The 22500-nt window shown below is 49.2% G+C and overlaps 4 protein-coding genes across 7 annotated transcripts in view; 2 read left to right on the top strand and 2 right to left on the bottom strand.

Moving 5' to 3' along the window:
- The window catches only part of tepsin (TEPSIN adaptor related protein complex 4 accessory protein), a 6285-nt gene extending 4918 nt beyond the window's left edge, over nucleotides 1–1367 (top strand). For all 3 annotated transcript variants that reach the window (XM_080516626.1, XM_080516625.1, XM_080516627.1), the window contains one exon: nucleotides 200–1367. In XM_080516626.1, the coding sequence (XP_080372752.1) occupies nucleotides 200–820 (621 nt within the window). In that variant the 3' untranslated portion in view covers nucleotides 821–1367. The remainder of the gene's footprint in view (nucleotides 1–199) is intronic.
- Nucleotides 1368–3145: 1778 nt separating this feature from the next.
- On the bottom strand, nucleotides 3146–6366 carry LOC308146131 (protein VCF1). The gene is made up of 3 exons (XM_080517798.1): nucleotides 5909–6366; nucleotides 5385–5490; nucleotides 3146–4806 (listed from the first exon to the last, which is right to left on the bottom strand). The coding sequence occupies exons 1-3, from the start codon at nucleotides 5923–5925 to the stop codon at nucleotides 4591–4593; spliced, it is 339 nt and encodes a 112-aa protein (XP_080373924.1). The 5' UTR covers nucleotides 5926–6366; the 3' UTR covers nucleotides 3146–4590.
- A 5937-nt stretch (nucleotides 6367–12303) lies between these two features.
- Nucleotides 12304–21394, bottom strand: LOC308145245 (monocarboxylate transporter 7-like). 2 transcript variants are annotated; one of them, XR_013937077.1, is made up of 7 exons: nucleotides 21330–21394; nucleotides 18536–18785; nucleotides 17190–17333; nucleotides 16992–17120; nucleotides 15048–16589; nucleotides 12400–13587; nucleotides 12304–12367 (listed from the first exon to the last, which is right to left on the bottom strand). XR_013937077.1 is itself a non-coding variant. In XM_080516612.1 (6 exons), exons 2-6 carry the CDS (start codon nucleotides 18777–18779, stop codon nucleotides 13376–13378), a joined length of 2271 nt encoding a protein of 756 aa, XP_080372738.1. In that variant the 5' UTR covers nucleotides 18780–18785; nucleotides 21330–21394; the 3' UTR covers nucleotides 12344–13375. The 2 variants fall into 2 exon arrangements, 1 of the variants encoding a protein (XP_080372738.1); XM_080516612.1 differs by having other exon boundaries at nucleotides 12344–13587.
- The window catches only part of arsg (arylsulfatase G), a gene marked incomplete at its 5' end in the record, with an annotated part of 11315 nt that continues 7592 nt past the window's right edge, over nucleotides 18778–22500 (top strand). Inside the window, 1 exon segment of the mRNA XM_080516929.1 lies at nucleotides 18778–18802. Within this exon segment, the coding sequence (XP_080373055.1) occupies nucleotides 18778–18802 (25 nt within the window).

Here is a 22500-nt window from a genome sequence, read left to right as displayed (position 1 = left end):
CCTCCGGGTTCCAGTAAAGTGACCTTTGACCTTTGACCTTTGTGGTTATGAAGAGTTCAAAAGTCCAAGTGCTTTGTGGAGGCGAACGACCTTTTCTTCACTTCAGACAATAAACACGTTGCAGCTAAAGTTTGATTTAGTGGAAAAACGTGTCGGCGCCGATAGAAACGTTTCACTTCTGCTGCTCGTCTTTCCACAGATTCTGCGGCAGCTGGAGGCGCTGACGGGCGGCGGGCGGCAGGACGGGGCGAGCGGCGGCCTCCGGCCAGCAGGCGGCGACCTTGAGGCAGGAAGCGGCGACCTTGAGGCAGCAGGTGGCGACCTCCAGCCAGCAGGTGGCGACCTCCGGCCGGCAGGTGGCGACCTCCGGCCGGCAGAGGCCGACCTTGAGGCAGGAAGCGGCGACCTTCTGCCAGCGGGTGGCGACCTTGAGGCAGCAGGTGGTGGCCTCCGGCCGGCAGGTGGTGACCTTGAGGCAGCAGGTGGCGACCTTGAGGCAGCAGGTGGCGACCTTGAGGCAGCAGGTGGCGACCTTGAGGCAGGAAGCGGCGACCTTCTGCCAGCGGGTGGTGACCTTGAGGCAGCAGGTGGCGACCTTGAGGCAGGAAGCGGCGACCTCCGGCCAGCAGGCGGCGACCTTGATCCCCCCCGGCCGGTCGGGAGCGAGCGGCGCCGTCCGACCCGGCCGTCCCTGTTCAGCGGCATGGAGCTGGTGACCTCGGCCCGGCGGCAGCGGGAACCGCCGAGCGCCGCCGCCGCCAAACAGGAAGCTCCTCCGGTTTGCCAGACGGTCTCGGCGTTCTCCTTCCTCAACTCCTGACCGGCGGCCGACTTTCCAGAACTTTCCAGAACTTTCCAGAACTCCTCGTCTTCAAACCCACGACGCCGTCGGGACGCCTTTCATCCTCGGAAACCTCCGTTGCAACCGTCCGCCTCGTGACGCGTTCGGGCCGACGCCCACTTCCTGTTTCTTGGCGAGGCGGGAGCGGGAGAGCGCCCGCCCGAAGCGAGACGGTCACGGCTTGTTTCCGTGACGACGGACACAAACTGTGGACGGCGGAAAGGAAACGTTTGCAGAACGTTGAGCAAACAAAGTCCGAACCTTCGTCTGGAATTCAACATTTCTTTGCCTTAAAGGAGGCGAAACATCAGAATCGTCTCCGAGGCGCCGCGCCGCCGCCGCTCAGCTCAGGATTCCGTTTAAAGACGGCGGGACAGGAAACGACCTCCGTCTCTCATTTGCACTACAGTTGATTATTTTGGACGTCAAACCAAACAAACGAGTCGTCTTCCGTTACGTTTCTGCTACGAAGCTCTTTATTTACGTTTTATTTATTTTAATCTGGACCGGATGAAATGTTGTGAGCAGAGCGTGATTAAAACACTGAGCGACTCCCTGCTGGCTCTTTGACTTTATTGTGAAGGTTTGCAGGCAGGAAGTACCTGGAGCCACGAGACTGTTCGTTTGACTTTATTGTGAAGGTTTGCAGGCAGGAAGTATGTGGAGCCACGAGACTGTTCATTTGACTTTATTGTGAAGGTTTGCAGGCAGGAAGTACCTGGAGCCACGAGACTGTTCATTTGACTTTATTGTGAAGGTTTGCAGGAAGTGCCTGGAGCCACGAGACTGTTCATTTGACTTTATTGTGAAGGTTTGCAGGCAGGAAGTACCTGGAGCCACGAGACTGTTCGTTTGACTTTATTGTGAAGGTTTACAGGAAGTACGTGGAGCCACGAGACTGTTCATTTGACTTTATTGTGAAGGTTTGCAGGCAGGAAGTACCTGGAGCCACGAGACTGTTCATTTGACTTTATTGTGAAGGTTTGCAGGCAGGAAGTACCTGGAGCCACGAGACTGTTCGTTTGACTTTATTGTGAAGGTTTGCAGGCAGGAAGTACCTGGAGCCACGAGACTGTTCATTTGACTTTATTGTGAAGGTTTGCAGGAAGTACGTGGAGCCACGAGACTGTTCATTTGACTTTATTGTGAAGGTTTGCAGGCAGGAAGTACCTGGAGCCACGAGACTGTTCGTTTGACTTTATTGTGAAGGTTTGCAGGAAGTACGTGGAGCCACGAGACTGTTCATTTGACTTTATTGTGAAGGTTTGCAGGCAGGAAGTACCTGGAGCCACGAGACTGTTCGTTTGACTTTATTGTGAAGGTTTGCAGGCAGGAAGTACCTGGAGCCACGAGACTGTTCGTTTGACTTTATTGTGAAGGTTTGCAGGAAGTACGTGGAGCCACGAGACTGTTCATTTGACTTTATTGTGAAGGTTTGCAGGCAGGAAGTACCTGGAGCCACGAGACTTCATTTGACTTTATTGTGAAGGTTTTACAGGCAGGAAGTACCTGGAGCCACGAGACTGTTCATTTGACTTTATTGTGAAGGTTTGCAGGCAGGAAGTACCTGGAGCCACGAGACTTCATTTGACTTTATTGTGAAGGTTTTACAGGCAGGAAGTACCTGGAGCCACGAGACTGTTCGTTTGACTTTATTGTGAAGGTTTGCAGGCAGGAAGTACCTGGAGCCACGAGACTTCATTTGACTTTATTGTGAAGGTTTGCAGGCAGGAAGTACCTGGAGCCACGAGACTGTTCACCCTCTGACCTTTACTTTGAAATGCTTTTCCTCCTCAGTGCTTAACTGGACCTGCAGGAGAACGGAAGCGCTGCAGACGCGACTGTTCATTTGACTTTATTGTGAAGGTTTGCAGGCAGGAAGTACGAGACGCCTTCAAAACAGGGAAACGCTTCGATTTCAGTTCAGGACGAAAACGTTTCACCTGCTTTTTGGAGCCGATTTGAGCATTTTTGCTATTTTACAGCATTATTAAAAAAAAATTTAGTTTTAAAATTACTTTTTCTCGTAAATTCAGTTCAAAACAAAACATTGGAGCTTTTTTCTCCCCTTTTCTTGTTTTTTTTATTATTTATTTAGACTTTAAATCCCTTTTTTAATCCGGGAGTTAAGAGACCTTGATGAAAATGACTCTGGTGTGTAAAATGTCATTTAAAAAAAAAAGTGAAGTTTCTTCACGTATAACTTGTGGAAGCCTCGCTGGGCCGCCGACCTCTGACCTTTACTTTGAAATGCTTTTCCTCCTCAGTGCTGAACAGGAGAATGGAAACGCTGCAGACGCGACGGTTCAGCAACACTTTTATTTCAATGTCAAATGATTTTGGAAAATTACACAACATGAATCACTTTCACATCCTGGCTGTTTATTTGTTGTTGTTTGTTTTTGCGCCACAGTGTACCGGTCACCTGGAACCGTCCACAAACAAGTATGGCCGACGGGCTGACGACACGCAGGGACGCCGTGTGTCCAACGGCGAGGACTTCCTGTCCCGGCGCCGCGGCGTCCTGCTATAGTTAGCCTGGTACCATCCAAAGCTGGGTTCTGGAGTCCAGTCGACTCTTGTCCTGGAGGAACAGAACCAGGAACAGAACCGGGTCGTCCTGGAGGAACAGAACTGGGCCGTCCTGGAGGACCAGAACCAGGTCGTCCTAGAGGAACAGAACCAGGTCGTCCTAGAGGAACAGAACCAGGTCGTCCTAGAGGAACGGAACCGGGTCGTCCTGGAGGAACGGAACCGGGTCGTCCTGGAGGAACGGAACCGGGTCGTCCTGGAGGATCAGAACCAGGTCGTCCTAGAGGAACGGAACCGGGTCGTCCTGGAGGAATAGAACCAGGTCGTCCTAGAGGAACAGAACCAGGTCGTCCTAGAGGAACGGAACCGGGTCGTCCTGGAGGATCAGAACCAGGTCGTCCTAGAGGAACAGAACCAGGTCGTCCTAGAGGAACAGAACCAGGTCGTCCTAGAAGAACGGAACTGGGCCGTCCTGGAGGACCAGAACCAGGTCGTCCTAGAGGAACAGAACCAGGAACAGAACCAGGTCGTCCTGGAGGATCAGAACCAGGTCGTCCTAGAGGAACGGAACTGGGCCGTCCTGGAGGACCAGAACCAGGTCTTGTCCTGGAGGACCAGAACCAGGTCTTGTCCTGGAGGACCAGAACCGGATCAGGCGTAGTCGTTCTGGCGAAGCTCCTCAGGCCAACTTCTGCTCGTTTGGTTGAGTTTTTTTTGGGAACGGGGCTGCAGCGACGTCAGCGACTGAGTTTTCCCCGGAGGGGGGGGGGGGGGGGGGGGGGGGGGAGGGAGGGGGGGGTGGAGAGGAGGGAGGAGGGAGGGGGGGGGGGTGATTAAAGTGCTTCGCTTTGTTTAGGTTCTGCAAGCACTTTGGATCCTGATCGTCACTCTGTCCTCGTGATTAGCACCAATGGAAATGTCCACGCATCGACGCACGCAATGTAAAGAGAACCACGCCTCTTTATAAAGTGCACAGGGTGCGTGTACACACACACACACACACACACACACACACACACACACCACTACTGCACATGAAACCACAGTGGCCGGGCCATGGAAAGGCGATGTGCTTATGGTCTTGACAAATGGTACATGTTGAGGTGGGGGTCTCCCCACGCCACGCTCCTCTACGCCCGCCGCTCCGGGCTTTTCCAAAACGGGAGGCCGCCGCCGCCATCATCAAGCGAGGGGGGGGGGGGGGTCAGAGGTCATGGTCATGTCGAGCCCGGACGCCCTCTGGTCTGGAGGCTGCTGAAGTGCGCCTCCCTCAGGACTCTGTTGATGTGGTCGTAGGAGACGCTCCTGCCGTCGCCGTGGAGACGCTGCAGCGAGGCGCCGTCGGGCTCGGGGCCGTGGATGCAGGGCCTGGCGGTGGCCACCATCGCCCCCTCCGGGCTACTGACCCCGTTGCTGCTGTCGCTGCTGGAGCACTGCGGAGCACCAGAGCCGTCAGTCACAATCCTGGGACGGGAGGGGAGGGGGCGGGACAGGACGGGGCGGGAGGGGACGGGACGGGGCGGGAGGGGATAGAATGGGACGGGAGGGGACGGGGCGGGAGGGATAGAATGGGACGGGAGGGGACGGGGCGGGAGGGATAGAATGGGACGGGGGGGGGGAGCGGGGGGGCAGGAGGGGACGGGACGGGGCGGGGACGGGACAGGATGGGAGGGAAGGTGAGGGGATGGGACGGGAGGGGAGGTGAGGGGACAGGGCGGGAGGGGAGGGGACGGGACGGGAGGGAAGGGGACGGGGCGGGAGGGGAGGGAAGGGGACGGGGCGGGAGGGGAGGTGAGGGGACAGGATGGGACGGGGCGGGAGGCGAGGGGACGGGGCGGGAGGGAAGGGGACGGGACAGAATGGGACGGGACGGGAGGGAAGGGGACGGGGCGGGAGGGGACGAGACGGGAGGGAAGGAGACGGGACGGACAGGATGGGATGGGGCGGGGACAGGACAGGACGGGAGGGGACAGGACGGGACAGGATGGGAGGGGGCGGGACCCAGACTCACCTCCCAGTCCACATCCGACACCAGCAGGCAGGGACCTCCTCCACACCTCTTGGCCTGGGGAGGCAGCTGCTGCTCCTCCTCACTGTCACAGCTCCGGTGTCGCTTCCTGTGGGGGGGGGGGGGGGGATCAGGAGGAGGAGGAGCAGGAGGAGGAAGGGAAGGAGCAGGAGGAGGAGAGGAGGGAGAGGAACAGGAGGGGAGGAGGGGCAGCAGGAGGAGGAGGGGGATGAGGAGGAGGATGAGGGAGAGGAGGAGAATCAGGAGGAGGAGGAGGAGGAGGAGGAGCAGAAGGATCAGGAGGAGGATCAGAGAGAGGGAACATGAAGAGGAACCAAAAATAGCAACACACTCGGGCAGTTACATGATCGTGGACGAAGCTCCACCGTCAGAACACGTTAATTCACGAGGCTCCACCGTCAGAACACGTTAATTCACGAGGCTCCACCGTCAGAACACGTTAATTCACGTGCCATCCCAGTAACTGCTGCTTCATGACGTGTGGACCAGCGACCCTCCCGTCCTACCTGTTGTCAGTCAACATGTCCTCGGTCTTCTTGGCACCGATCTCGATAAATGTAGACTTTCCTCGTTGGAGCTCTGGCGGCGTCACACCATCTCGCTCTCCGCCCGGCTGGAGGGCACGACGACCCGGCCGCAGGCCGCCCGGGGAGCCGGTCGCCGCTCGGCGCTCCGCCTCACGCAGTGAAACGTGGCCGCTCTGCGGGCATGACGGCGGAGGGCGAGCCGGCTAGCCCGCTAGCCCGCTAGCCGCTAGCTGCTAGCGCCCCAGCCCGCGCTGGCCCCCCCGTCAGCGGCGCTCGCGCTCACCGCCCAAACTTCTTCCACTTTCCCCGGCGGCCTCGGGAAAGATCGTCACGGCGGCCTCCTGCTCGAAAATGTCGCGAAAGTGAAGTAAGAGCGGCGGTTGTCGCCGCCGCGGGGACAGTTTACTGACTCCGCGGAGCGATTATGCGAGCCCGACTCCTCTGGCTGTTCCCAAAGTAAGAGGCCCCGCCCCTCTGTTTACACGACGTCACCAGACCGCGCCCCCTTGGTCTTTCTTCTTCTTCTTTTTAACAAAAGTGCAGAATATTTCGGTAGTAACCTTAGAGATTGTTGAACTTCCAACCTGGAATACCCCCCAGGTCGCAACAAATGTTTAATAAGGGCAAATTACGTCAGAGAGTTGGCTTTCATCTCAGATGAAAGGAGGATGTCTTCATATGGTTTGAACTTTCAGACAGTTGTCTTTGATGTTGACATATGTCTTGTGAAGCTTCACAGCAACATTAAGGCTTTGACCCTTGAACAAGTTAGCTGCAAAGAGCGTTCGCGAACAAATACCTCACCGTTTGTCGATATTGTGAGAACATTGTGAAGACAAAGCAACTTTTGACACAGAAGCCACAAAGTTAGTATTTTTTAACCCCAGAACACTAATGTTAGATGATTTTTAACTTTTAGGGATCGTCCACACCAGGAAACCGTTGAACCTGTATGACTTTCACCTTCTCAAGCAGCCATCAGGAAACTTTTAAAGTGAAACTTTCTGCCTTAATAGTATTTCACTGGTGTTATGTCACGGTGCTGCAGAAACTCACTGCGCATGCTGCTGCTCGGTCAGGGAGTCAAAAAAAAACAACCAAAAAACCCGGAAGTGAACAAAACTACGTTAATTAAGTTAATTTTTTTAAATGAACCAAACGTTTCAAATCAATTAATTAAATCAACAGGTTGTTTTTGACCGCACACCGGCAAAACATTGTTATAATGTTTTTACTGATGTTGCAGTGCTTTAGCTCCCCGAGAAGATGGAGGCGCTGCAGCGCTGTACTGTCAATGTACTTCTGTCAAACCCCCACCACAGTCATTGAAAAACAAGTCCCAGACTGTGAGCCCAAAGCAACCTCTTTTCTCTTTTCTCATTGTTTGGTGAAGGTTACGATTGAGGAACTACGATGAATTGCGAGGATTTTGACATTGGAAGTACAATCTCATCTTCCACGTCAGATTACGTGTTGGAGGACATCCTGGGGCATGGTAGCTTTGGAGTCGTGCTCCAGTGTTTGAAAAAACCCTCCAGTGAAATAGCTTTAAAAGTAATCTACCGCCCGAAGCTGCCAGAACAGGAGGTAAGACAATAAAACACTGATTATCATGTCACTCAGTGCCACCTGAGTTTATGTAGCAGTTGATTTCATGTGATCTCGTGTGGTTCCAGGTGGACATCCTGAACTTCTTGGAAAAAAACGGTTCCAAACAACACTGCGTCGTGACCTGCAATGACTCCTTCATGTTTGATGGATGTTTTTGTATTGAGTTCGATAAGCTTGATATCACTCTGGGACAGTACATTGATCAGCGAGAGAAGCTTTCCCTGGATGAGGCTGCATCGGTTGTCGATCAGGTATCACCTGCTTCTGTTCTTCTGGTGGTTTTGTTCACCTTGTCTGATATCTCTTGATTCCATGTTTTGGTTGACTAAAAATCTGCAGCTACAACTTCCACGATATAAGCTTGCATTTTAAAGTCAGGGGGGGGGGGGGAATTACAAAATCCACAGTGACGTATTTGCAACGCGTTCAGGAGTTGTAGATTCAAGTGTATCTTCAATTCTTTAAAATTGTCGTAAAAACGATGGCGCTTTTGAAATGCGTTTCATTTTCAGTGTTGCTCTGTCTTGGTTTTCAGATGGCTGAAGCTCTGATCTTCCTGAATCTCATGGACGTTGTTCACTGTGACTTGAAGCCAGGCAACATCATGCTGGTAGACCAAAATGAAAAGCCTCTTCAAGTTAAAATCATTGACTTTGGCCTGGCAAAGCGTCTTCCTTCCAGCGAGCCGTGCCTTTCAGGGACTATACCGTACAAGTAAGAGAACCAGATCTCTGCCGCACATCTGGATCTGCACTGTGGACCCGACTCTCAGTTCCTCCGTCAGACCACGTCATGATCAACTTCCTGTGTCTTTTCAGTTCTCCAGAGGTTCTGCTGGGAGGTCCTGACCACGAGAGGGATATGTGGGCGCTTGGATGCACGGTTGTCGAAATGCTAACGGGAGAGCTTCTGTTTGATGGCCACGGGACCGAGGATATGGTTCGTAATACGATTCAGACAGAACACACGTTCATTCAAACCTCGTTGACAGAGAGTTGTAATCAGTGATTCGTCGAACAGCTTGTATCCAATGATTTAGAGCACTTAGTTGTTAAACGGGTGAACATGTTTTTAAATGTCAAGACGCTGTGCATTGAGTACGAACTCAAACTAGTACTTCTATAAATTGCATGTAATGTTGCATGGAGCAATAACTGTGTGTCTTTTTGGCCGTGTGCTCCAACACCGTGTCGACTCCACAGATAGAACAAGTCGTGGAGCTGGCTGGACAGCCACCGGACCAAGTGTTGGACGAGTGCGCAGATGTTTGGTTCTACTTCCAGAGGGAAAACCTGAGCAAGGGTTGGACTTTAGAGGTACCATCTGCTGTCTCTCTTTCGACCGTTTGATCCGTGAAAGTTGTGTATCTCCTGTTGCCTCCTGCATCTGTAGTAAAACCCCTTCATCCCTCTCTTCAGTCAGGCGAGTGGCGACCTCAAGTGTCTGCGCAGGAACGGCACACCAGACTGTGCGCGGCACTGCGCACGACACTGCGTGGCGTTTTGAAGGTTTGTGAAATTTCTCTGGAGACATTTGTGCTTGTGAACAAGTTCAGTTCTTTTAAACTAAATCAGGCTCAATTGTTTTCTTGTCCCTGCAAGGCCTCTGCTGCAGAAGCTGATAGGCGTCACCTGGAGAACTTGATTGATTTGGTGGCACACATGCTCAACGTAGACTATCGTAGGAGGATCAATGGACTAGATCTCGCTCAGCATCCATTTTTCAAATGTAGCTCTTCCTCTGACTCAAGCGACAGCAGATTGTAAGCGTGTACACAAGTATTCAACATCATTTTGTAAAACATATATGAAGTTGTTGATCTGACTGATTGTTTATCTTCCAGTGAAGACGATGAAGCTTTTGTAAACGATGAAGCTTTTGAAGACGATGAAGCTTTTGAAGACGATGAAGCTTTTGTAAACAATGAAGCTTTTGTAAACAATGAAGCTTTTGAAGACGAGGAAGCTTTTGAAGACGATGAAGCTTTTGAAGATGAGGAAGCTTTTGAAGACGATGAAGCTTTTGAAGATGAGGAAGCTTTTGAAGACGATGAAGCTTTTGAAGATGAGGAAGCTTTTGAAGACGATGAAGCTTTTCTAAACGATGAAGCTTTTGTAAACAATGAAGCTTTTGAAGACGATGAAGCTTTTGAAGACGAGGAAGCTTTTGTAAACGATGAAGCTTTTGAAGACGATGAAGCTTTTGAAGACGATGAAGCTTTTGAAGACGATGAAGCTTTTGAAGACGATGAAGCTTTTCTAAACGATGAAGCTCTTGTAAACAATGAAGCTTTTGTAAACGATGAAGCTTTTGAAGACGATGAAGCTTTTGAAGACGATGAAGCTTTTCTAAACGATGAAGCTCTTGTAAACGATGAAGCTTTTGAAGACGATGAAGCTTTTGTAAACGATGAAGCTTTTGTAAACGATGAAGCTTTTGTAAACGATGAAGCTCTTGTAAACGATGAAGCTTTTGAAGACGATGAAGCTTTTGTAAACGATGAAGCTTTTGTAAACGATGAAGCTTTTGTAAACGATGAAGCTCTTGTAAACGATGAAGCTTTTGAAGACGATGAAGCTTTTGAAGACGATGAAGCTTTTGTAAACGATGAAGCTTTTGAAGATGATGAAGCTTTTGTAAACGATGAAGCTTTTGTAAACGATGAAGCTTTTGTAAACGATGAAGCTTTTGAAGACGATGAAGCTTTTGAAGACGATGAAGCTTTTGTAAACGATGAAGCTCTTGTAAACGATGAAGCTTTTGTAAACGATGAAGCTTTTGAAGACGATGAAGCTTTTCTAAACGACGAAGCTTTTGAAGACGACGAAGCTTTTGAAGACGATGAAGCTTTTCTAAACGATGAAGCTCTTGTAAACAATGAAGCTCTTGTAAACAATGAAGCTTTTGTAAACGATGAAGCTTTTGAAGACGATGAAGCTTTTCTAAACGACGAAGCTTTTGAAGACGATGAAGCTTTTCTAAACGATGAAGCTCTTGTAAACAATGAAGCTCTTGTAAACAATGAAGCTTTTGAAGACGATGAAGCTTTTGTAAACAATGAAGCTTTTGTAAACGATGAAGCTTTTGTAAACAATGAAGCTTTTGAAGACGATGAAGCTTTTGTAAACAATGAAGCTTTTGTAAACGATGAAGCTTTTGAAGACGATGAAGCTTTTGTAAACAATGAAGCTTTTGTAAACGATGAAGCCTCTGAAGACGATGAAGCTTCTGAAGACGATGAAGCCTCTGAAGACGATGAAGCTTTTGTAAACAATGAAGCTTCTGAAGACGATGAAGCCTCTGAAGACGATGAAGCTTTTGTAAACAATGAAGCTTCTGAAGACGATGAAGCTTTTGTAAACAATGAAGCCTCTGAAGACGATGAAGCCTCTGAAGACGATGAAGCTCTTGTAAACAATGAAGCTTTTGTAAACGATGAAGCCTCTGAAGACGATGAAGCTTCTGAAGACGATGAAGCCTCTGAAGACGATGAAGCTTTTGTAAACAATGAAGCTTCTGAAGACGATGAAGCCTCTGAAGACGATGAAGCTTTTGTAAACGATGAAGCTTCTGTAAACGATGAAGCTTTTGTAAACGATGAAGCTTCTGAAGACGATGAAGCCTCTGAAGACGATGAAGCTTTTGTAAACGATGAAGCTTCTGTAAACGATGAAGCTTTTGTAAACGACGAAGCTTTTGTAAACGATGAAGCTTTTGTAAACGATGAAGCTTCTGTAAACGATGAAGCTTTTGTAAACGATGAAGCTTTTGTAAACAATGAAGCTTCTGAAGACGATGAAGCCTCTGTAAACTATGAAGCCTCTGATGAAGCCTCTGAAGACAGTGAAGCCTCTGAAGACAGTGAAGCCTCTGAAGACAGTGAAGCCTCTGATGAATCCTCTGTAAACTATGAAGCCTCTGAAAACTATGACGCCTCTGATGAAGCCTCTGAATACGAAGTAGCTTTTGGACGTAATGATTTTGTAAAGTTTGTAAGTGTTGAAGCTATTGTAAACGAAGCACGTCATAAAGACGTAGAAAATGTTCCAAAATGCTCTGAAGGATCTGCACCAGAAAGGATCCCACCAGCTTCTGCTGGTCGTTTCACTAAAGCAATGAAGAGGATCAGGAAATGTATGAGGAACATCAAGAACACTTTCACCTGCTGCTTCCGTCCTAAAGTTGAGGATTAAAGCTTTCATGCCATTAACTGTGTCATTGTCAGAGTGACTGGTCAGCTGGTCAGTAGACTCATGACTGATGTTGACACCAGACGACACACGTTTTAATTTGACACTCATCAACAGGAACATCAAGGCAGGACGGCGCGACACACAAACATAACCCCCAAGAATGACCTCTAACACACTACGAACAGAAACTCCCATAATGCATTGCAGTGATCAGCTCCGTGACGCGACACATTATTAAAATGGCGGATAGATGCGGGAGATTTGGTTTTTTTTTTTAGAACCTTGTTGTGTGACTCACTAATAGTCAGCTTGAAGTGAATGTTTGTGGCCGTGAGCAGAAGAAATCCTTTTACAAATGTAAGTTATTGGTTTATTCCAGAACAGGTGACGAAGTCGACGGAAATCTCAGGACAAACTTCAACAGTTCCTGTTTTCTGACTCGTCGTTTGGACTGATTTGGAATGAATTGTGTGAAAATGTTGAAAAAAAAATAAAAAACAGCAAAGACACAAATGCGATTGGAATCATTTTTATTACAAAAATAGTTTTGCCTCTGGCATCCCATCATGACGTCACAGTGCTGTTGGCATGGCGACAGTTTAGTTGGAAATAATTATCATGAACTCCTGAGATTCTTCCAGTACACACACACACACACACACACACACACACACACACACACACACACACACACACACACACACACACACACAAAAGTATTAAACTAAATCTGTGCAACTTCTTGGTTCTTATGGAAACGTTTGCTCTGGTTTCCTGGTTCCTGTCTTTCAAGTCACATGACTAAGTTGTTCTGCTGCAGTTTGATCAGTATTTACCTCGTCTCATGGTGTCTCATCATGTCTCATGGTGTCTCATCATGTCTCATGGTGTCTCATCATGTCTCATGGTGTCTCATCATGTCTCATCGGTAAGGTCATTTAAAGGTACGTTCGATTTGCTGTTGATTGGAGCAGAAACACCGTCTGGTTTTTGTCAGCCCACATGGAAAGAACCTATAGAAACATATATGTTTCAAAATAGGCTTTTAATATACGTGACATATAAAATTGGCCGTTTTCCTATATTATATGTGCATACATGCACATATATGTACATAAATTTGTACACATACGCATGCATACAGGTACTTATATAGGTACATATATGCATGTATATATGTGTGCATATATGTACCTATATGTTCTTCTTGCATAATCGTTTTTTAGTTAGTTCTCAGTTATTGCCTTGATAATGTATGACAGTTGCCAAAGTGAGATATGGGATATATATATATATATATATGTAGAAATAAAGAAGCAGTACAGGAGACCTATATGGCCTGTATATTCACATATATGCACCTAAATTTGACCTATATGTGGCATATATATGCATGTGTGCAGCATGTATATTGTCATATATGTGCATATAAACTACTGATATGTTTCATATATGCGCATATATCCTCATATAGGTTCTTTCCATGTGGGACCGAGCTAGCGTCGCAAGCATGCTAGCCGTTAGCTCGTATCGACGCTAACTAGCCTGTCTGGCTGCTACGTCGCTGTGTGAAACAGAGCGTCTCCATGGCAACAGGCGCTGATCTTTGATCCCCTGGCGGGTGAGAACCCGTCACGACACCTCAGCAGTCTGCCAGTGGCGTCGAAGCAGACGGATTCTCCTCGCCGGCGGCGGCGGGGGCGGGGGCGTGGGCGTGGGCGGGGCTTTTCTTCCTGCACAGCAGTCGCCTCCTGGCGGGCCTCACCAGGCCCAGGAACAAGGCGCTGATCGCCATGCCGACGGCGCAGGAGTAGAAGGCCGAGCCGTAGTTCTGGGTCAAATCCACCAGAACTCCTGAGGAAGGAAGGACGAGAACGGGCGTCACGTTCAAGACCCGTCAGAATAAAAGCATGTGAGAAAAGTGTGGACGTGGAAACACGACGGACGTGAACTCGCGTGGTGCGTACGTATGTATGTGTGTGTACAGAGACGCTATTTTGTTATTACTGTTGAAAAACAGTTTTTTTGTTGGGTTATGTTGTGTTTTTATTTGCGTGTATTTATATATTTACTGGTTTTGGATGGGATGTATTTTCCAAACGTTTTGCAAAAAATATTATATGTATATGTGTATATGTATATATATATGTGTATATATATACTTTATTATGTGTGCATATATGTGTACACATATACATGCATACAGGTACTTACATAGGTACATATATACTATATTATATGTGTGCATATATGCACCTATATGTTCTTCTTGCATAATCGTTTTTTAGTTAGTTCTCAGTTATTGCCTTGATGATGTATGACAGTTGCCAAAGTGAGATATGGGATATATATATATATATATATGTAGCCCAGTGGAAAATATTAATACATATTAAAACATTGATAAATATATGCCCCTGGTAGTGGGATAAATAGTTTAAAATATATTAAAAGGTGATTTAAATCCCTTTATTTTGGTTTGTTAAAAAAGGTACAACATGTAAAAGTTTATTTGAACGTTTGATGTATTTCATTTTGTTTATTCAACTGTTTATTTGTGTACTTCATGTTGTGTATTTCTTAACTGTGATATTTGTGGGTGGAGAGATGGTGTGGGCGTGGCTGCAGCCTGCTGGCTGCTCATTGGTTAATAGGGAAGCTGAGGTGAGCAGAAGGTGTGCAGGGAAACAGGTGTGAGGAGTGTGTGGGGGGGGAACCAGCCTGCGAGAGAGCAGAGGGGGGGACACAGCCGCCCCTCGTCACCACCTCCTGCATCCTGCTCCAACTGGCACCACCTCCTCACATCACCACCTCTAAAGGTATTTCTTGGAATTTGATTCCACTTGTTCGGGAGAACGAGACGGAGTTTATTTTCCCCCTGAACTCCCACTTCACTGGCAACCGGTTGTTTTGATTTGAAAGTCTTTAATGCCGGCGTAGCCGAGGCGTCATGGTTGTTTGTTTATTGTTGAAATGTTTCTTTTTGGTTGTAATAAAGTAGCCTCTTCTTTGTTAACTAAGATTTCTTGGTCACATTGTTGGCTGTGAATTGTTTTGAGGTTAAAGGTGAAAAAACCAAACATTGAACTCTAATTACCATCATCGGCTGCCATGGATTGTTTCCTGGTACTCTTCATCTTCAAATCCAAAACTAATATTATTGTTGTTTTTATGCTATATACACACGTGTGCAGCATATATATTGTCATATATGTGCATATAAACTACTGATATGTTTCATATATGTGCATATATCCCATGTGGATGTGTGTGTATATATATGTATATGATGATGATGATGAAGCTTCACTCGCCTCCTATTGGCGGGCCAGCCAGGCCGGCGAAGCTGTGGATGAAGACGTAGACGCCGGCGGCGGAAGACATCCTGTGGATTCCCACCACGTCGTCCTCGGCCAGCATGGGGATGTGCGTGCACGCCAGCGTGCCCATGAAGAAGCCGTACACGCCGCTGCAGACGGCCAGGCCGTAGAACCCGGTGGCCAGCGTGAAGCCCACCAGGTCCGCCGCCATGGCCGCCACGCACGCCAGCATGACCAGCAGCTTCCTGTCCCGCAGGGCCCTCCTCGTCATGACCCAGCCCACGGCGAAGCGGCCGAAGACCTCGGCCACCGCCATGACGGAGAGCATGTAGGCGGCGCGGTCGCGCTCCACGCCGCGGCCCACGCTCAGCTCGATGACGTAGAGCTGCGGCGCGAAGAAGCCCAGCGTGGCGAACAGGCCGAACAGGGAGTAGAGGACGAAGGCCGGCTCTCTGAGGACGGAGAAGTCCAGCAGCCTGGCCGTCTTCGCCGCCGCCTCGCCGTGGCGCTTCCTCGCGGAGTCGGGCGGCGGCGGCGTTCCCCCCGCGGCCGCCGCTCCGCCCAGCAGGGCGCCATCCTCCCGGGCGCCGCCGTCCTCCTGGACGCCGTCGTCCAGGGCGCCGTCCTCCTGGGCGATCCCGGAGTCGGGAGGCGGCAATCCCTCCGCGGCCGCCGCACCGCCCAGCAGGGCGCCGTCCTCCTGGGCGCCGCCGTCCTCCAGGGCACCGTCCTCCTGGACGCCGTCGTCCTCCTGGACGCCGTCGTCCTGGGCGCCGTCCTCCTGGGCGATCCCGGAGTCGGGAGGCGACAATCCCTCCGTGGCCGCCGCTCCGCCCAACAGGGCGCCGTCGTCCTCCTGGGCGCCGCCGTCCTCCCGGGCGCCGCCGTCCTCCCGGGCGCCGCCGTCCTCCCGGGCGCCGTCGTCCTCCTGGCCGCCGTCCTCCTGGACGCCGCCATCCTCCCGGGTGCCGCCGTCCTCCTGGGCGCCGCCGTCCTCCCGGGCGCCGTCGTCCTCCTGGGCGCCGTCGTCCTCCAGGGTACCGTCCTCCTGGCTGCCGTCCTCCCGGGCGCCGCCGTCCTCCCGGGCGCCGTCCTCCAGTTCGCCGTCCTCCCGGGCACCGCCCAGCAGGACGCCGTCCTCCCGGGCGCCGCCGATCCCGGAGTCCCCGGTGCTCGCCGAGCTCGCCGTCAGCTCGTCTTCCCGGGCGCCGTCCTCCCGGGCGCCACCCACCAGGGCGCCGTCCTCCCGGGCGCCGCCGATCCCAGAGTCCCCGGTGCTCGCCGAGCTCGCCGTCAGCTCGTTCTCCAGGCCGCACGCCGCTTTGGCCGCCGCCACGTCCTCGGCTTTCTGTCCCCCATCAGTCGCTTCCACGTCTCCAGCAGGCGGCTTGTCCACTTCCTCCGCCGTCGGCGGCGGCGGCGGGCTGATGACGATTGGCCGAAGCAGGGCGCCGCAGACGACGATGACGCTCTGCAGGCCGCCCATCGCCGCCATCGTGTGGCGCCAGCCGACACGGTCCCTTAAAGCAGAGAAGGCTGAGAGGAAGACCAGAACAAATCTATTGGTGAGAATTTATTTTATTACAAACAAATTAATAAATAACATTTTAAAAAATATATTTCATGTCTGAAAAAATTGGATACAAACCCCTTGTAAATAAATTACTATTTTATGGAAATACATATTTAATAAAATCTATTTACTACAATTTATTATTAAAAATAAATGAATAAAAAAAAATATATACATATAATTCAACATGTCTGAAAATTGTATATAATATAATACATGATAATATAATATAAAGCCCTTGTAAATAATCTATATAAATAAATAACAACAACAAGCACTGTCCCACCTTGGACCCAGGTGGTCACATGGTTCACCTGAGCTCAGGTACGCCACCGTTGTTGCCAAAACAAAGCAGAAGGCCTCACCTGGCGCCAGAGCGAACATGGACAGAGACTCCCCGGTGGACGCCACGGCGGTGACCAGGGAGCGCCGCGAGCTGAAATACTGCGACAGGATGGTGACGGTGGGCAGGAAGGTCAGGCAGTAGCCCATACCTGGACAGGTGAGGGGAGACCGTTGGACCGGGACCTTCCGGGGGACGTCGGCCAAGCGCGGGTCCTTACCTGCCACCAGGCCGTAGGTGAAGTACATCTGGGTGACGGAGCTGGTGAAGCTGGTGGCGACGGTCCCACCGCTGATCAGGAGCCCCCCCAGCATCACCACCCACTGGAACCCAAGGCGGCTGGTCAGCACGGAGGACAGAGGAGCTGAGGACAGGTGGGGGACAGGTGGGGGACAGGTGGGGGCGGGTGGAGGGCGGGTGGGGGACAGGTGGGGGGAAGTTGGGGGACAGGTGGGGGCGGGTGGAGGGCGGGTGGGGGACAGGTGGGGGGAAGTTGGGGGACAGGTGGGGGAAAGGTGAGGGACAGGTGGCAGACATGTGGGGGTGGGTGGAGGACAGGTGGGGGGAAGTTGGGGGACAGGTGGAGGAAAGGTGAGGGACAGGTGGCAGACATGTGGGGGTGGGTGGAGGACAGGTGGGGGGAAGTTGGGGGACAGGTGGAGGAAAGGTGAGGGACAGGTGGCGGACATGTGGGGGCGGGTGGAGGACAGGTGGGGGACAGGTGGAGGACAAGTGGGGGATAGGTTGGGGACAGGTGGAGGACAGGTTGAGGACAGGTGGAGAACAGGTGGAGGACATGTGGGGGACAGGTAGAGGACAGCAGACAGTTTAATCACTCAGTCCTTCACTTGAGGGTCAAGCCCAAACCGGTCTGAACTGGTCTGAACCGGTCTGAACCGGTCTGAACCGGTCTGAACTGGTCTGAACCGGTCTGAACTGGTCTGAAGCAGCCTCCTGGTTTAATGTTATATTTGACTAAATATTCTTATTATTTGCTCATTTAAAAAATAGACACGTAGAAAAAAAGGTCCGTTGCACTAATCATCATTATATATAATATATTATATCATAAATCAAAATAAAACATCGTTCACCCTGCATACACTGAAGACACACCATGGATAGTTTATCCATCTGTTTATATATGTCCAACTATTTACACACACACACACACACACACACACACACACACACACACACACACACGCGTCTATGAACATATATTTTCAGACTCCTTGAAAATTATCTTCAAAAATAATTACATCTATATTTTACAAAAGCACATTCACACAAAATAATCTATATCCAAGTAATACACACACACACACACACATCTTTACACATATACACACACACACACACACACACACACCATTACACACACATACAAACATATATATATTGAATTCATCATGTCTGAAGAGGAAGAAGTTAAAGCAATTTAATCCCAATTCTTCTTCTTCCTGAATCGTGTGTATTAATAAAATATAGTGTGTGTGTGTGTGTGTGTGTGTGTGTGTGTGTGTGTGTGTGTGTGTGTGTGTGTGTGTGTCCCAGGTGTCTCACCGTTGAACGTCATGACGAAGACGCAGATGGAGACGATCCAGGAGACGCGACTGTTCGTCTCCCCGAACTCGTCCATGAGGTTCTGCAGGAAGATGCCGAAGCTCTTGATGAAGCCGTAGGTGAAGGCCTCCACCAGGAAGAAGGCGGCGGCCACCACCCACCCCCAGCCGCCGTCCGGCGCCGCCGCGTACACGTTGGGCCCCAGGAGGCGCCGCGCGGCGCCGCCGCCGCCACACGCAGCCATGGTGCCCTGCGGACGAGGAGACGGTCGGTCACTTGCAGCAGCAGCAACAACTCCTGAACTTTGATCTTCAGAGCTTTGATCTTCAGGCTCCTGGCCACCAGGGGGCGCCTCACAAACCCCGAGAAATATTCACCTTCAATATAATTATATTCAAACTTAATATAGTTATATTAGTAGCTTTCAAATTTGAAAAGTTCACGTCGCTTCAAATGTAAAGCAACTGTTGAGTTAATGTTACTGCAGTTTACAATTTGGAACGAGCAGAGGGACTTTCACTGTTATTGATCGTTTGTAAATCATTTGTAAAGATCAAACATTGACCTCACCTGCACTTTTATCATTTATTTCATTTACACAAGTCCAGCTCATACTTTTCCCTTTTTTACCTCTTTATTGATTTGAACTCTTAATTGTTTTTTTTGTGTTAAAGTTCGTATTGTGAGCACATCAAACATTTTAACTTCACATCAGTGTTAAAGTACACAATATTAATAATTTAACATCCCGACACACATTAAACCAGTTTACTGCTGCTCTGCATCTGCAAATCAACATTTTATTGTCATGAAAATATACAATATTTTCTATTATAAACATGCATAGTAAACCTTCATCTATCACGTTGTTTTTTCTGGTAATTATTAATGTAAAGTTGATCTTTTTGTGTCATGTTATTAATGTAAATCGCATGGAATCTTATCAATGAAAGATAATAGTGAAAACAATGCGCCATATGAAGTGTCTGTTGTTGAACTGGACTGAATATAATCAACTAGAATACTTAAAATATTTGGATCCTTGCCGAAGTCGTCTATATATTTTTACTTAATCACAACATGGTGTTATTGACGAACTCCTTAAGATGTACTTTTGAGTTTCAATCAATACAATCACTCAGGGTGGCGTTTAGACATTATCTCTTTATTTGGAAACATAAATAAAATGTACAAAACAAAGATGATCAATGTTCATCATAATACATGTCTTCATTAATGCAGCAGCAAAATACAAATACTCAAAAGTACACAGTCGGTACAAACATCCATCTGTTTGATGTCACTTTACATACATACATTTAAGTTTAACCCTTTATTACCCATTTAACACAGTTTATACAAAAAATGTCCAGTTAAAAGCCTCAATTTCAACAAACTTCCAGTGTCTGTTTATAGCGGCTCAACTGGTGTCTGAAGCTGGGAGCTTCCTGTACCTTTCACAGTAAAAGCCCACAGTTCCAGGAGGTTCATTCCAGACTTGTTGAGAGTGACGGAACATTCTAGTGAATCACACAACAACTACAGGACATTAAAGACACACCATCACACTCATGGTTCTAACAATCCACATCTCCCACATTTATCTTCCATTTTAATAATGTGGAGCGATAAAGGAGCTGCAATGCATTATGGGAGTTTCTGTTTGTCATGTTTTAAATGTAATTATTGGGGGTTATGTTAGGTTTGTAGTGTTGCTAATAATTGTGTTTTTGTTGCTTAGTTCATGTAGTTTAGTTTATTAGTTGTAAGTCGTCAACCAGCAGTGAAGAAGGTTTAGTGTGTCCTGTCCTCCTGGCATGGTCTTCCTGGGGGACTGTCAAAATAAAAGTGGCTCTTTGAGCCTTAAAGGTTGCCGACCCCTGCACTAGAGGGACTTTTATACCGGCTGACGTCCAGGACCACGGTAGGTTTTAAGAAAATACACTTGTTGTTGGACGAAGTTGTTGGTAAAATAATACGCGACCTTCAAATCTAATCTCTAAAGATGTGTTTTGTTTGGGTGAAGGAATATATGTGGTCAGAATTTCTATATTGTCACAAAAACCGAAAATGACAAGAATCTCAAGATGAAGCCAGTTTTAATGGAACTTTGTGGTGCAAAATGTGAAATAAGGTAAAGAAGAGGCTGGTTTCCTGCAGCAGCACTGATCTCAGCTCAGCTCTCAGGGTTTTGTTGTGTCGCTATTCTTTTAGAAATCTGTTTTTTTAAAAATCGATGTTTTCTTTGAAATGTTGACTGTCTAACGTCCAGTTGACTCCTGTTGTTGAATCTCCACCAACAAGTCCGTGGAATTTGCTTTTGCAGGTCAAAGTTTCTTCTCTGGTGTCAAACAAGAAATTCAATCAATAGTGACTCTTCTGCTTCAAACCTGTCACACGGGTCACGTGGGGTTTTAGGCAGAATTATTATTATTATTATTATTATTATTATTATTGAGACTAATTTCATAAATCGTCGTTAATGCGGAATATTCCACATATACTTGTGTAATAAACACGTTTTCTTTAATTGATCAATGTAGTTGTATATTTTAACAAGTACTATTAAACGAAACACACAATTAGTTTAGTTTTGAGGGAGTTAAAGTGTTTTAAAGGGGGGTGGGGGGGGGGGGGGGGGCAGCAGGGGGGGTCCAGTCCGGACACATGGTCCTCGTGCGGCTGACGCAACGCGCGTCTACCGGCGGCGCTCGCGCGAGTCGTGACCCCCCTCACCCCCTCCTCTCACCCTCACCCTCACCCCCCCGCGTTAGTCCGGAGTTTCGCGCCTCACCTGCGGCTCGTGACTCGTCCCGTCCGGCTCGAGCGTCGCTCCTTCAGTCCCGCGAAGCAGCGAACGTTCGTCCGCCGCCGGAACATTTGTGTGCGCGTGGATGTAAACAGGCGCCCGGCCGGGCGGGCGGGCGCGCGGGCGGGGAGGAGCGACTCTGTGATCTGGTTCCAGCCAGTTCCCGGTGTTCAGGAGTTCAGGAGCGTCTCTGCGGACCAGGAGGGACGCGGGGGGACATCTGTCCTCCACGTCTGTCCTCCACGTCCGGCTGGTCGGCTGCTGCAGGAACTTCTGTCTCTTGTCCCCATGTGGAGACTGTCTTACTCTGATAAACCTCCTGAAGGTCCTCCTGCAGTACTGACCGTCTCCTCCAGAGGGTACTGACCGTCTCCTCCTGCAGTACCGACCGTCTCCTCCAGGGGTACTGACCATCTCCTCCTGCAGTACTGACCGTCTCCTCCTGCAGTACTGACCGTCTCTCCAGGGGTACTGACCATCTCCTCCTGCAGTACTGACCGTCTCCTCCAGTAGTACCGGACCGTCTCCTCCCTGCAGTACTGACCGTCTCCTCCTGCAGTACCGACCGTCTCCTCCTGCTAGTACCGACCATCTCCTCCTGCAGTACCGACCGTCTCCTCCTGCAGTACCGACCGTCTCCTCCACCAGTACTGACCGTCTCCTCTCCTCCTGAAGTACTGACCGTCTCCTCCTGACTCATCTTCGTGGTCAAAACTCTCGATCCTCCATAATGTAAACACAACTTGGGCGTAGTGCACAACTCGTGATGTCACTGTTATTGTCAGAAGCTCCGCCCAGCAGAGGAAATGGCGCCGTTTTAGCGGCTATTTTCTCTCAGATTGTCGTGTTTTAACATTTGACCTTCAGCCAGATAGCAGGAAAATGTTCTAGAAGAGACACCAGAGGGTTCTGGAGGTGGAACCTTCATTTCACTGGACTTTAAACTTTAAAACAAAGAACCAGGCGAGACGGAAACAAAAGGGCGAGAAAGAAAAGAAAAGCTAAATAACAGACTAAATGTAGACGAAACGACCACAGAGGTGAAGTTTCCTTACAACAAAAACAACAAATGTTTAAAAACTACAGACAAAAGAAAAACTGCAACTTTATGACGAAGAGAGAAAAAAGACATGAAAGGTGAGAAACGAGTGAAAAT

This window comes from Blennius ocellaris (genome assembly GCF_963422515.1).
Source record: "Blennius ocellaris genome assembly, chromosome: 21".
Lineage (NCBI taxonomy): Eukaryota > Metazoa > Chordata > Actinopteri > Blenniiformes > Blenniidae > Blennius > Blennius ocellaris.
The sequence above is the reverse complement of the archived record's forward strand: the minus strand, read 5'-3'. Positions and strand labels throughout refer to the sequence as shown.